The sequence below is a fragment of the Tetrahymena thermophila genome (assembly GCF_000189635.1).
Source record: "Tetrahymena thermophila SB210 genomic scaffold scf_8254380, whole genome shotgun sequence".
Classification (NCBI taxonomy): Eukaryota; Ciliophora; class Oligohymenophorea; order Hymenostomatida; family Tetrahymenidae; genus Tetrahymena; species Tetrahymena thermophila.
Genome location: NW_002476164.1, coordinates 73,720 through 89,313, shown reverse-complemented (window position 1 = coordinate 89,313; position 15,594 = coordinate 73,720). Strand labels below are relative to the sequence as shown.

The following is a 15,594-nucleotide window of genomic DNA, read 5'->3' as shown; positions in this document are numbered from 1 at the left end:
ATTATTTAAATTATGAAAAGGATTATTATATTTGTTGGATTAGCAAGTAATTACCCAAAAACAAAGTAAATTAAGCTTGTTAATTTAATTAAACAATATTGCTATTATCAATGATCTACCTGTTTTCGTTAATAATGTCCCAAATGTTGATTGAGAAGTCTTTTTTGAGAATCACTACTAAATCTCCTATGTTTTAAATTCTTAAATCATCTGTTTAGTAGCTAAGATTTTTTACCAAATCTAACTTACTTTTATTATAGATAGAGAGATATCCTTATTACAGAGATACATAATAGGATTTTTGATATGTAAAAAAATCTGTTGGAATGCCGTTGTTTAAAAAATTTGGTTGAGTTGAGTAAATTGACGAGCATTTGACCTATTTTTGGCATGTATTTGTTGGTAAATCAGCAAAGTATAATGGATCACAAATAGACTAGCAGCTTCCTTAAGAGTTTTCATCTTAGTTATTGTGAGTTTAGTAGAATAAATTCTACTGGCAGTTTTGATATATGCAAGAGCCATTGATTAATTGATACTCGCTTAAACATTAATTACAAGAGGATATATTATTTTTAAGAGTAACACAAGCTTGGCATCCTATCTAGCATTACTGAGCCTATAATTTAGATATGTTTACTATGAAAATAGTTAAAACCAGGTACTTAATCTACTTCATTAAAAATAAATGTTATTCCCTAACTTTTTTTTTTTATTCAAATAGTAGAAAATTCTTATTGTTTTAATAAAGTTTTTTTATGTTTCTATTTATATTTTTTAATAGAATAATTTAATTTAAATCAGTATTTTTAATTACAGAGGTATAATTAATCTAATTACAATAGCAACCTATTCTTAGAAGTGGTTATGTAATATAGCACTTTCATGAGTTATATTCTTGCGGAAGTTGAGATACGAGAATTTAATTCATGAATAAACAAAAAAATAGATTAATATAATAAATAAAAATTTATAATATTTAGGTTTTTAATCATTTTTTTATAATTTTAAATTACATTATTTTAATACTTTTATTAATTGTAATATTATATTTTTAAGTTGTTTTTATTCAAGTTGAAATGAAATTAAAATAGTAAAATTTTCTTAATTAATTATCTAATATCTTTTTAAAAATTTAGACATTATTTAATTATTAAATAATAAATTTTTTCTTTTACATTATTTTAGGCAAGAAGAAAAAAAATATCTGCAAAGATATCATAATTAATGAAGATTTATAATAATTATTGATTTAGTCAAATTAAATTTTTATTGATTAAATAATATTTTTTTTTTAAATTTATTTTTACATCAATACATAAACACATATATTAATTCATAAAATTATAATCAAAAATATTTAAATATTTATAAAAATGCCAATTTTTAAAACCAAAAAAATTATAATTAAAAAAATATATATTTTTGAAGTTTTAAAAACACAAATAAACAAGTAGAAAATTCAATTATTAAGCTATTTAGAATCAAGAATTGATTATTTTGAATGGAATTTATACATTTTAAGATTTTTAGTATCTTCTTCTTCTGCTACTTGATTTATGTCTGACTCTAATATATAATCATTCTATTGTGTAGTATAGCCTTCACATATATTCTATTGAAAGTTTAGTAGCTTGAAATCGCTAGAAAGATTTTTTCTGTATGAGCTTAGACTATCACTTGATAAATATTATGAGACCTTTCTTTAATTTGAAAATTTTGTATTCTTACTATTCGCTATTTATTTATAAAATTAAAATTTCATTAATTTACATGTTTAAAAATTAAATAATTACCATTTTCATTAGTATCAGTTTTTTAACTAGTTAAAATTAAGTTCAATTTGGATGCAGCTATATTTATGTTTTAAGAAGCTTTCAATTGAATAATTTTTTATATATTATATTTAATAAATTTCCAGTTAAGGTATGTCTTAAAAGTAGTTTTTTTACTAATCACTTTCTCGAAATATCTTTTTGTTAAAAATTTTTAAAGTAATCCCCTGAATAATCTACTAAAGAAACTAAAACCTTATCTTGCTTTATAAACAATTATTTTGTATCCGCAAATTAAGAAAAATAAATAATCTATTAAAATAACTACTACTTCAATAAATACTTATATACTTTAAGTAGAAGTTTTTATTTAACTTAAGTATATTTTGATTATTAAGAGTGAATAAGCTTAAATTTCACCTTATTAAATTTACTAAGAAATGAATGGATTTCTCTTTCTAAGAGCTGTTATGTAAATTCCTATAAAAATCAAGCTTGAGATAATAGAAAGTGTACCTGCTGATTAGAGTAATATATAAATGTATATTAATATTATTTTTAAATAAATTCTAATAAACTCCCAATAGAAGTATTCTGTTTTTAACTCACCATAATAATATCCATAAAAATATTTAATTTTACATTCATCTAATCTTGATTTATTTTTTATTATTTTTATAAGGAATAAAGTTGGCAAAAGTGTCCAGAATAGTAGAACCACAATTGAATATGGATATACAAATTTAATTGTACTCATATCGTCACATTATACTCTTAAATCATAAGGATTTAAGGATTAACTACCTACTTATTCACAAGTTAAGCCTTTAGAAAAATAAGAAATTTAATCTATCTAATAGAAAATTATAAAGATATGGAAAAATGTAAAGTAATGGTATTACTCTACTTTTTTATTTTTGATAAAAATTTATACAGTTTTAAGAATAACTAAAACAAGAATAAAAAGAAAGATTGCCATCAAAAATTAAACTAGTGAAAAGAAAACTATTTATCCATATTTCTTTAAGCTCTCTACACTTACCATACACTCTATTCCTAAACTTAGTTATCTGCTTGTTTATCCTAAATATTAGCTTAAGATATTAATATTCACTGGCAAAATTTAAGATTAAGGTAACAAAAGAGAAGAAAGCTGGAAGTAGTTTATTACTATCTTTATATAAAAGCCAGAGTAATCACTTATTGAGCTCTTAGAAATAGGTAGAAGCTTTATCCTTCTTAAATAATAACAGGTTTGATTATATTTAAATTATGAAATAAAAACAAAAGTAGTGAATAAGAAATATGCAATCATTGCAATAATTTTAAGTAAAAAGTAAATCCATTAGATGGTTTCATCATAACACTATTCGCAATAACCTTTTTTCACAGATTAACTATATCTGTATCCTTTCCATATTTCTCCTATATTGTCACATTATTAGCATATTGGTCCTATATAACCCTCTGTGCAATATTCTATAGATGAAGGATTTTCTGCTTAGCAAGATAAAAATTAAGAATTACATTCAACAATTTCATCTGTCAAATTATTTTGTCTCCAATAACCATTTTTAAGTTAAATAAATTAGCCTTAGCATTCAAGAGCTGAGTTAGGACAGTTATTACATTCATTTTATACTCCAGATTTTATATTTTGTGATTATTAAAATAAACTTTTAGGATCTACTAATGAATATGTGCCTTACTAGCAAATTTTGCATATCATAATTTAATTTATTTATTCCTCAATAATTTCACCTACTTAGCAATCTCTAAAAGTAATTTATAAAAGAATAGGTAGCTATATCTAAGAGCTAGTTTATATACTAGAGTCTATTGAAAATTATTATTGAGATGATAAAACTCCTTAAATTTATAATCCAGTTAGCTCGAATGATTAAGTATCACTATTATATTAATTATAATTTAAAATTCTCTCTCCTATTAGTTAAGTTTATTAAGTATTTAAATTATTTATTGTTATTTAAATACTTTTAAGTTCATTAGAAATATCACTTGGATATGAATTATTTAATAATTTTTGTAATGAAAAGGATAGAAAACGGTTATTATTGTCAACTATAAACATTTTTAATGAAAGTTAACCTCCACTTTAGAAATGATTAATATCAACTTGATAGTAATAATTTTAAGATATATTATTCTCCTTATTATAGTATGCAAATTAGTAGTCATTCTAAGAATTTTAAGTGTTTGAATTTTATATTATTATTTTTTGAAGATAAGTAGCAGAATTATCTCCAAATATACTAGCTTTATTTAAGTATATATTTTTTTCAAAAGGATAGCCTTAAGGTAGTATCACTTTATCTGAGTTAGTTTAGATAATTCTCAATCCACCTCCTATTAAAGCTTAATTTTGCATAATTATAGTTTAACTATCGAAATAAAGTTAAGTAGAACCTATATTCTCAAAATAAAGAGCACCACCATTACTATATGCTGTATTATTTTAAAATAGGCACTGAGTAAAATTAATTTATTTTTATATGTCTGTAAAGAAAATAGCTCCACCATTTTACGCTATGTTGCTTGAAAAAACACTTTTATAAATCGAAACAGTTTAAGATTAGCTTATCGTGAAAACCCCTTCGTTTAAATTGTAAATTATACTCTGTAATATTAAATTTGAGTTTAAAATCTACAAAAGTTATTAGTTAGGATTTTAATTAGAAGTAATGTTTAAATTAATAAATGTAAATATATCGTTAAATAAAACTGTAAGTTACTCATTCTAAATATATTAGTTAAACGATTAGAGCAATTATACATGCTTATTGTTTTAAAATGCCAAATTCTATATTAACACTTATTAACATCCGAAAAAGTTTAAAACAGAATTACTTTAGAATGTTTATACCTAAACCTGTTATTGTAAGAGTCTATTCAAAGAATTATTATTTTATTAAATGTTTTAATTATTGTTAATCTTAATATTTGATATAGTGATATTGTTTATCTAAGCAAATTAAAAGAATGAGTTTATGTTCTGATTATTTGATATATTAACACTGTCTATTATTATAGTGTTTATATTTTTGAAGTTAAGAAGAGTAAAATTTTTATTGAGCTAAATCATAGCATCAGAAATATCTAAGTCGTAAATCTATATTTAAGGTATGTTTAAAAAATTTAAAAAGTAAGGTTATGCATTATCAGTATTATTATTGCTGCATTCTTATAATTGAGAGATCTTAACAGATTAAAGAATTACTTTTTAAATATTTGATATGTTAATCTAGAAATTTCCTTAGCATTAATTATTAATAGTTATGTTTTATAAAATGAAAATTTAAACATTTTTACTTAAAGAAATCTACTAAGTTTACTTCATATCATTCTAAAATATTAAATTGTAATTAAAAATTTGCAAAATAGGTTATTAAAAGTAATCAAATGTTTAACTACTAATAGTAAGATTATTATTGTTTGATTGTGGATAAAATACGTATTTTGAGTTTGTAATCTTATTTTAATCAATATATTAATTAACACTTATGAATTAATCATTTGTTACTTATAAGTAAATTAAATTCTCCCAATTTTGTTGGTTTTAAGTCGATGATCCTAATATTGTGTAAATTATATCTTGCTTAGGAGAGATATTTGAAATTTTTCTATTTAACTAAGAAATATCATCATCACTTATTATAATTGAACACTAAAATTGCTGATCATTATCATATAAAGAGATACTGAAATTATTCTCAAATATTCCTTACTAATGTAGCCCATAAAGTTTTAAAATTTAACTCTCTTGACTGTAAATAGAACCCAAATATCTAGGATATTAAAATTATTATTAAAATATTATAATACTTTAGTTGCCCTAGAGTAGAAAGACCTCATATTTTGCAACAAAAAATATTATGATTATATTACTATTTATAATTTAATAATCTGTAATCTGATCGTTTGATAAGTTTCTTTTGATAACTGTAATCAAAGTTATTTAATCAGAAAGAGAATAAATATTTAATTAAATTGAGCAAAAAGTTATTATGTAATTTTATATTATTTATATCTTATTTCCTTAATCTTTGGTCAGAGCTAAATATTATTCTAGCTAATTTGTTGAATAATTCCAAATATAAACCTTTTTTTATCCATTAAAAAGGTATAAATACCTTGAATAAGTAAAATCAATTGTAAGGTCTTTTAAAATGATCGATGGATCTTCATTTACCAAAGAAATAAGATTTATTTATTAAATGAGTTTATTATTTACTACATCTATAATCTAGAGGATGCCACCATTTGTGGCAAAATAGAGAGTAATACTTTATTTTTTAGATTCATCTAAAATAATACATATAACTGATGTATTAATTTAATTATTATTTTAAATAGTAAAATACTATTTACTTAAATTGATTAAATCGTAATACAAAATCGAACCATTACTTAAGCCAATAAATACTTTATTATTATTTTAACTTATTAAGTTCGAAGTTACTACAACAGATGGTTATAACTAAGCAAAATCAATAATCTCTCCAGTTAAGATATTGCAGTAAATTATTTTTTTATCATAGGTAAGATAAATGTTATATTACAAAAATTTAAAGAATTAAATTTATTTTAGAACTTTTAAAACAGGTAATTAGTTATTAGTTCTTGAGAATTGATAATTATAGTAAAATAAAATTTGATCTTTTTAAGCGATAATCATAATATCCTATTCTAAATTGTACATAAAATCCACAATTTGTGAACCATCTATAATATTTTCAAATTTAATATTATATTTTGAATATCTGAATACCACGTTGTCATTGTTAAAAAGTAAAAATTCTAAAGAATTACTATTTATTGTAATTGGTGTAAAATAATTATTTACCTCATTCAATTATGATTCATAACTGTATCCTGATAATGTATAATCAATTAAATAGACAGTTTAAGTACTATATATTATTAAATTATTAGTTATATTATCATATGATAAACCAACTAATTATTCATTTCTATCCAAGACTTCAGTAATCTTGAAATTACTTTGAAGTGGAAAATCTGCATATAAATCATAGATATATACATTACCTACTGTATCTAAATAAGTTATTTATGCACTGCTGTAATCAAAAAATATATCTACAACATCTCCAAGTGAGTTTGCTGGAAAAGAACCATTTATTTTTGCAATAGTCAACAAAGATTCTGAGTCGTAAACAAAAACTTATGTAAAAGTATATTAATTAGTAATAAGGACTATATTTTTCAAAAAATCTATGTAAAAAATTTTTTAATAAGCAATCCAGATGGGGCTTAGATATAATTTTACTGCAAATTCAATGATACTCTATCAATAAAGTAGATGTCTTATATTTTTTAAATAAAATATTTTTTTTAAAAAAAGAAAAAGAATTAAAATTTATTTACATGATTATGATAAGAACATTAGGCGAGTGTCTGAAAAACTTAAGGAAATAAACTAAGTATCAAATTTATATCCTAAAATATAGACTCCATTTAAGTTATATACTTAGATTTATTAATCATATAAAAATATATTATTGTATTCTTCATCCACTTATATCATGAACTAACTTGTAAAACCATTTACTTAGACACTTTAGAAAGAGAATTAGTTCACTAATTTCTTTACAATCACAAATGAATTTACTGAGATACTGCACACCATAACTTAAGAAGCATCTTAGCACTACAATAATTGATTATTAAATTATTAATCAGAAGAAGATTGAATAAGTGTTAGTTGGGAGTTAAGTAATTGTAAACTGCTACCATATACATAAAAGGAATTGGTAGAAAGACTGTAAATCCATCCATTAATAAGACTCATTCCTTTATAATAATATTTTTAGGGTGTTTTACCGTATACAGCATAAAGCAGTTAATATTAATTCCAACAAACAATGCTTTTATTGTTCTAAACTAAACTAAATGAAGTAAAAGGAGGATCATTAGGCTATTATGGTGCTAATTATTCAATAAATTTATTAGTAAAAATATTAAAAGATGTTATTTGGTATTTAGTTAGAATAAAATACATTCCTAGATAAGCACTTTAAATTATTTCAAGTATTTAATCATTATTTTGAAAAGAATATAACATTTTATCTGATGTTAGCTCTTAATATCTATTTTATTGCAATTTGATAGTATAAATTAGCCCTGATTATGTCCCAGCATAATTTAAAAAGTTAGAAGTGGATCCAATCATTTTACTTTAAAATGCCGACTCATTGTCATTAACAATATACTCATGACCGGTGATATATACTATATTTTTATTGATATCAACTTAGTATTCTTTAAATAAAGTAAAAAAACTTAGTCCAAGAGATCTCTTAACACTATAAAGTATGGTTCCATATCCATTAACATGTTTTTTAGGTTCACTTATAAATGGAAAATAAAAATTAGAGTTCAATAAAATAGAAGAATCTATATTTTTTGAAACCAAAAAAAGTCTATATAGTCCTGTAATTGGTTGATATCCTGCTAAAAAATATACAGAAGCATCATTAATAACTCTTACCACAGAAATAACAGTTTAAATTAAGCTTAGCTGCACAGTATAAATAATTTAGAGAGACATATTGCAGATATTAAAATTATTTTAACTATCAAAATATACTATTTCATCAATAGTATAATTATTTAATATTGTATCCTAATCAGTTTTAAATATTTATATAGCTTAGAACTACTATATTTGTTAAGCTGATGGTAATAGATATTTAATTTACGCACTATTAGTTGATAGATCAATTTGATAAATAGCTATTTAGCTTTATTTTTGAATGAAAACTGTTAAATCATTATTAAGAGCAATATTTAAATTATTGCTTGAAAAATCACTTTGACATTCTAAGAAAAGACTTTTAAATTCTGATGAAATTATTTAAATACAGTTACTATAGATGATTGCTAATTTATCATTATTAGAAGTGATTTAAACTATATTTGTTAAATTAGTCAATTTATTTAAAATTATTTATTGAGAGGGGTCAATAAATAAAACATTTTAGCCAGCTAACGCTACAATTTTATTATCAGAGAATCTCTATAATAAATTGCATGGTTAGCTTCCTAAATTCAATTTTTAAATTAGATAAATATTTGTTTATCTTGAAGCGTCGTAGAAGATGATATCTCCATTTTAGTGACAAGAGATTAGAAGCTCAGGAGAGTAAACAAAAACAAGAGAGTTTACTTAAGATGAAGGAGAAGGAAATGGAAGATTGTAATTTTCAATAATTGTTGCTTCTAAATATTGTTATTAGATATTACTCTCTCTGATAATTTAAATTGAAGTAGAAGAATAAAATACAATTTCATATTTCGTTTAATAATCCAATAACTATGAATTGTATTAAATTGGTATTTTTTTCAAAGATTGGCTGGTGAATTTCAAAGAGATAATTTAATACTAATTATATATATTGTTATTAATATGATATATTTCTAAAATTGATGAATTAGATAGAATGGCTAGTTATATATCAGTTCCTGAAAAATTACCAACATCAAAGTCTGTGATTGTTTATGCTTCACTCAAAATAATATTTTATTATTAAGTGAGAAAACTATAATCAATTAAATTTTATTGAGTAAGTATTATTAAATGGAGATCGTTTAATTAATTTCCAAAAGGGATATATTTTACTTTTTTAATTGACGTTAAAGAAGTTAAAGGCAAAAATGTTTAAGCACCTATATCAATTATTGCTATTTTATTAGTAAAAATTGCAAAATACGCACTTGAATTATTTGATTAAATAATTGATTGTAGATCTCCTTAATTTTTAAATGAAAAGTATATAAGCTGGGTAAAATTTAAATTTCCTTTTTAGGCTTAAAAGCTAATTTAGTAAACAATCAAATTTGTTGAATTCCCCAAAAATAAAAAGTTATTAATAACTTGGGTAAATTAACATGTTTCGTTAATTTGAATAAAATTAGAAACAATTTAATTTGGTGACGCAAAATCATAAATGATTTAGAATTGTGATGATTGATTTTCAACTTTATAAGCAAGTAAATAGCTATCTAAAAGCAATGTAAATTTAGTTTATTAATTGATCGTAATAATGCTTGTTTGATCTATATAATACCTGCGCTCATTTACTATATCCCAAATGTTGATAGTAAAGTCTTTTTTTAAAACAATTATTGAACCATTTAGGCTAAAGATAGTTAAGTCATCTTATTCGTAGCTGAGATTTTTTATTAAACCTAACAAGTTTTTGTCATAAATTGAGAGATAGCCTTACTAAAAAGCCACATAATAAATTTGTTGGTATATAAAAAAATCTGTAGGAATACCAGCATTCAAGAAGTTAGGTTAAGTTGAATAAATTGAAGAACACTCAACCAATTTTTGACAAGTTTTTGTATTATCATCAGTATTAAATAATGGATCACAAATAGATGAGCAATTTCCTATAGAGCTATCTTCTTATGTTTAATCTATTTAGAAGTATAGATTAGGTTAGCAATCTTAGTAAATGCAATCACCGTTGCTTAATTGATACCCTGCTGAGCAATAAGTGCAAATAGGGATTTAACTATTAGTCATAGAACTGCAGGTTTAGCATCCTTATCCGCATTTTAATGATTCTACTTATGCAATTAAAATTGCAAACATAAAAATGTAAAGCTTTTTCATTTTATTTGTTTTCTTTCTCTGTTAAGATAGTGATTTATTTTTTTAATATATGTAATATAAATTTAAAACTTAAAATTGTGGAGTTTTTCATAAGAATATACCAATGAACATCGAGCAATTACTGATTTTTAAGTGGTAATCAGATAAATAGAATTTAGAATGTTTATTTTAATACTTAAAAAAATTCTCAGAAAAAAATAGTATGAAAAAACAAGGATAAGCATTATTTTTTGATAATTTTTTTATTATTTAAAAGATATTTAAATATTTATATTAATATTATTTAAATAAATAAATAAGCATTAACCATTTAAAAATAATATTAAATAATTTGTTAATGGGTGAAAAAGTGATTTGTGTTTTTGTTTTTGTGAATAAAATTGTGATAAAATCAACCAAAAATTCTTTATTTGCTCTTTTTAAAAATAGTCTGCCTTTATTATAAAAAGTTGGAAATATAATATGGAAATTATTGTTTTTATTTTATGGTTATTTAATTGTAAATAAATAATTAATAATTAAATTTTATTTGTCAAACGTTCTGTTAAACACCAATGTTTCATTTGAATTTTATATGACAAAAACAAATTATATTCTCTTAAAATAATCAAAGTGAGCAAATTATTGCACTTTATTTTATAACATACATTTATTTAACAAAAATTAGATGATATTTTTTTAAATTTTCAATTTTATTCTTCTTTAGAAAATATCATTTATGCATATTAGGCTATAGAAGGCAAATAACTATCAAAATTATATTCCTAAAAAGGTGATTAAAAGTGATGAATCATTAGCGACTCTTGGTGTGCTTTTTTTAAAAATCTATATTTTAAATATTTTGGAATTAAAATTTATTTTAATACTCAAAAAATTAAATTTTCAGAAAATAATCGCATGAAAAAACTAGGATAAGCATTATTTTTTTTATTTTAATATTTTTAAAATAAGTAAATAAGTTTTTACCATTTAAAAATAGTATTAAATAAGTTATTAATTAGTGAAAAAGTGATTTGTGTTTTTGTTTGTGTGAATAAAATTGTGATAAAATCAACCAAAAATTCTTTGAAATTAAAAGTAAAAATCTAATTAACATAACTAATTCTTTTTAAACAAATTCAATATTAAAATTTATTTAAATAAGGAAGAGTCTCTTTTTAGCCTAAAAAGAAACTTAGTGTTTTGCATTTATTTTCACAAAAAATACAATTAGCTTTTATTATAATTCATCTTTATATCAAAATTTATGTATTTTTTAAGTAATTTGTAATATTATTTTAAAAATCTTAAAATAATTTTTAATGTTCTTTTTACAAATAGTCTGCCTTTCTTATAAAAAGTTGGAAATATAATATGGAAATTATTGTTTTTATTTTATGGTTATTTAATTGAAAATAAAGAATTGATAATTTAATTTTATTTGTCAAACATTCTGTTAATTGCCAATATTTCATTTGAATTTTATATAAGAAAAACAAATTATATTCTCTTAAAATAATCAAAATGAGCAACTTTTTGCACTTTATTTTTTAACATACATTTATTATTAATAGAAATAGCATGATGCTTATAAAAATTTTCAATTTTATTCTTCTTTAGAAAGTATCTTTTAAGCATATTTGGTTTTCTAAGGCAAATAAATATCAAAATTTAATTGCTAAAAAGGGGCTTAAAAGTGATGAATCATTCGCGACTCTTGGTATGCTTTTTTTAAATCTTTATTTAAAATATTTTGGAATCCATAATTATTAATTTTGACATTAAAATTTATTTAAATACTCAAAACATTAAATTCTCAGAAAATTATAGCATGAAAAAACAAGGATAAGCATTATTTTTTGATAATTTTTTGATTATTTAAATATTTTTAAAATAAGTAAATAAGTTTTAACCATTTAAAAATAGTATTGAATAAGTTATTAATCTGTGAAAAAGTGATTTTTGTTTTTGTTTTTGTGAATAAAATTGTGATAAAATCAGCCAAAAATTCTTTTAAAATAAAAGAAAAAATTAGATTAACAATAGTCCATAACAAATTATTTTAAACAAATTCAAGTTATTTAAATTTATTTAAATAAGGAAGAGTCTTTTTTTAGCCTAAAAAGAAACCTAGCATTTTACATTTATTTTCACAATAAATCCAATTAGCTTTTATTATAATTCATCTTGATATATCACAATTTATTTATTTTTTAAGTAATTTGTAATATTATTTTTAAAATCTTAAAATAATTTTTATTTTTGTTCTTTTTAAAAATAGTCCTCTTATAAAATATAGTAAATATATTTAAATATAAAATGGAGATATTGGTTTTTATTATATGGTGATTTAATTGTAAATAAAGAATCAATAATTAAATTTATTAGACAAAAATTCAGTTAATTGACAATATTTCATTTGAATTTTAAAAAACAAAAACAAAAACAAATTATATTCTCTTAAAATGGTCCAAAAAAATGAACAAATTTATGCACTTTATTTTTATTAGCATACATTTAAAAATATTTAATAGAAATAATATGTCACTTATAAAAAAATTTTCAATTTTATTCTTCTTTAGAAAATATCTTTTATGCTTGTTAGGTTATCTGAGGCAAATAACTATCAAAAGTATATTCATAGAAAGGTGCTTAAAAGTGATCATTAGCAACTATTGTGTGATTTTTTAAAAAATCTTTATCACCTTTAAACTATTCTACTTCAATTTAAGAATATCTCTGAGAGAAATGAGTTAAGACAAGCATTTTAGATGAGGAATTTTTGCAACTATTAATAGCTTCTGATAAAGTCGCATGGTTGTTTTCTTCAGCATTTTTTTATAAGTCATCAGAAAAAGTACATTCGTGTATGAATACATCAGAGTTTTTAGAAATTTCTTCGAATTTTGAGCAGGGACGAGTATCGCCACTATAACTAATCTTAAAGTTCCTTTCTCCCCAAATTAAATTTAATGATATCCCATAGGATTATCCACAGTGTATTACTTCACAAACTTGCAAATCATTGATTTGAATAAAATCTTTCATTTTTTCTTTGAATTCCTTTAGGTACTATGAGGAATTACTAAAGTAGTTTCTAAGAATTTACTATTCTTTTGGGTGTTCATATGGAGATAAAGATAAAGTATCACCAATCAGCTGATCATTATCATCAAAATCTTCGCTATTGTTAGCATGATTTATAAGTTCCTAAAGTTTTTATTCTTCTATGTTATAATCATTAGTTATTATGAATTTGTTGTTTTTAGAAAATCTATAGGAGTATTTATCAAAAGACCTAACTAAAGGTAACAAGTTCGAAGACAAAAGAATGTAAACGTCATTTTGATTATTATATTCTTTAGATTATTCCTAGATAATTTAATCCCTTTTAAAAAGAAAATAGAATAAACCAAGACAATGATCTAAGTGGATGTGAGATATAAAAATGAATTTTGTATCTTTAATTATTTGTTTGCTCTTTTCTACTCCATATTAGTATAAAATCTGTGAATATGTACCTTCTCCGCAATCTAAAAGTATATTGTTCTTATTGTTTTCTATTAGTATTGCTGATACCGTTCTTGAAGGTAGTGGGATCATGCTTCCCGTCCCAAGGAAAACTATCTTGGAATTGCTTTATTAATTTTATTCATTTAAATTTGTTTATTCTTATTCTAAAGTTAACTTTTCGAAATTTTTAATAAAATCATCTGAAACTTCTTTCTTTTTGCTGACCTTTTATTTAGTTTAATTAAGCAAGCTATAAGGCTTATTAAAAGGATAAATAATCAGCTCTTTTAATGGAGTCCCCAAAAACTCATTTTATTTACCTTAAAAGTATTTGGAAGTTTCTCCTGATTTAAAGCGCGATGTCAAATTTTCAATTTACAAATTAGGGAAATGAAGAGGGAAGTATTTATTGAGCTCATTTACATGATGAACTCTTTCATTATGCGTTTTTTCTAAAACTTCTACTTCTTATTATTCTAAATGATATTTATATTCGCTATTCACAATTAAGTGTTAGACAGGCTTTAAAGAGTTTAAGAAATTATTTTAATAAAGATCGTTTTCTATTATATCAGGTTATGCAATTGTAACTAATGCTGAAATGTTTTTTCCAATTAATTATTTTATCTTTTCTTAAGATATCAGCTAGTTAAGAATTGAATAATCAGATATATCAGAAATAATTATTATTTGAGGATCAATATCTTCTTCCTTAACATCTTTAACATTAACAACTTTACCATCAGGAAGAGTGATTTAGCCATCTTTCAATAACTATCCAGTTAATTTTGGTGGAACATTAAACTCATTTAGCTTTTCTTTAATTACTTTGCCTGCTATTTGCTTAGTAGTTATTATGTAACTGATATTCATTTTACCCTATTGATTTTGCATTATTAATGGCTAAATAGTTACAAATTCATCTTTGTATTCGTTTTAATCATTTATGTATCTTGCTGAATCGTTAGCTTTTAAGTTATTTTCTTAGATAAATTTATTAAATTTATATTATTTTTGAGGGCAATAAGAAGAATCAGACACAAAATGTTTAACTAAATCTTGCCCATTTTGAAATCCTAATAATGTTTATTTTGTTTAAAAGTCATAACAGCTTTGAAGATTCATATTTAATTGCATAAGATAGCGTGTGCTTTCTAAAAATTAAGTTATACCAGCTCCATACAAGCAAGTGTCTTCACTCCTATCTTATGCACTCATTGTGCACATCAACCCTAGTAATCCATTTATATTTTCTGGTGATAACTCAGTTAAAAAGAATCTTGAACCTTTAACAAAGTTTAAATAATGCTCCTTTTGGTATCTCTAAGTTGCATCAGGTATATTAAAATGATACCTTTAAGTCTTAGCATCTTCTACAGTAAGCATGATACAAGCCTTTTGCTAAGTTAAATAATTCTAAATAATTTAAATTGGTATCTTCATCTTTTAAATATTAGTTATAAAACCTTTCACAAAAATATTTAGTATTATATTTAATATTAATCATTATGTAATGAAAAAGGTATGTAGTATTTAAACCATAGAAATAGACAAAAAAAGTAAGTTTTTGATTATTATAGCTCTTAAATAAGTAGATTCTTTAATGGAAGAATTAATTTATATCTAACTTCTGATAGAATATTAGCAATTATTTTAATTTACTAT

At 22.3% G+C, this 15,594-nt stretch overlaps 3 protein-coding genes across 3 annotated transcripts; all 3 read right to left on the bottom strand. All coding sequences in view use genetic code 6, as the record gives it.

Moving 5' to 3' along the window:
* Positions 1-171: 171 nt before the first annotated feature.
* TTHERM_001125330 (hypothetical protein) lies at positions 172-525 on the bottom strand (the record flags this gene model as incomplete). The annotated part of the gene is made up of 1 exon (XM_012800133.1): positions 172-525. One exon carries the CDS (start codon positions 523-525, stop codon positions 172-174), a length of 354 nt encoding a protein of 117 aa, XP_012655587.1.
* A 937-nt stretch (positions 526-1,462) lies between these two features.
* TTHERM_01125330 (transmembrane protein, putative) lies at positions 1,463-10,437 on the bottom strand (the record flags this gene model as incomplete). The annotated part of the gene is made up of 7 exons (XM_001030161.2): positions 1,463-1,737; positions 1,797-3,719; positions 3,771-4,413; positions 4,660-5,139; positions 5,317-5,581; positions 5,927-7,010; positions 7,182-10,437. The coding sequence occupies 7 exons, from the start codon at positions 10,435-10,437 to the stop codon at positions 1,463-1,465; spliced, it is 7,926 nt and encodes a 2,641-aa protein (XP_001030161.2).
* A 2,541-nt stretch (positions 10,438-12,978) lies between these two features.
* TTHERM_01125320 (metallo-beta-lactamase domain protein) lies at positions 12,979-15,372 on the bottom strand (the record flags this gene model as incomplete). Its single annotated transcript, XM_001030160.1, has 1 exon — positions 12,979-15,372. One exon carries the CDS (start codon positions 15,370-15,372, stop codon positions 12,979-12,981), a length of 2,394 nt encoding a protein of 797 aa, XP_001030160.1.
* Between the last annotated feature and the right edge of the window lie 222 nt (positions 15,373-15,594).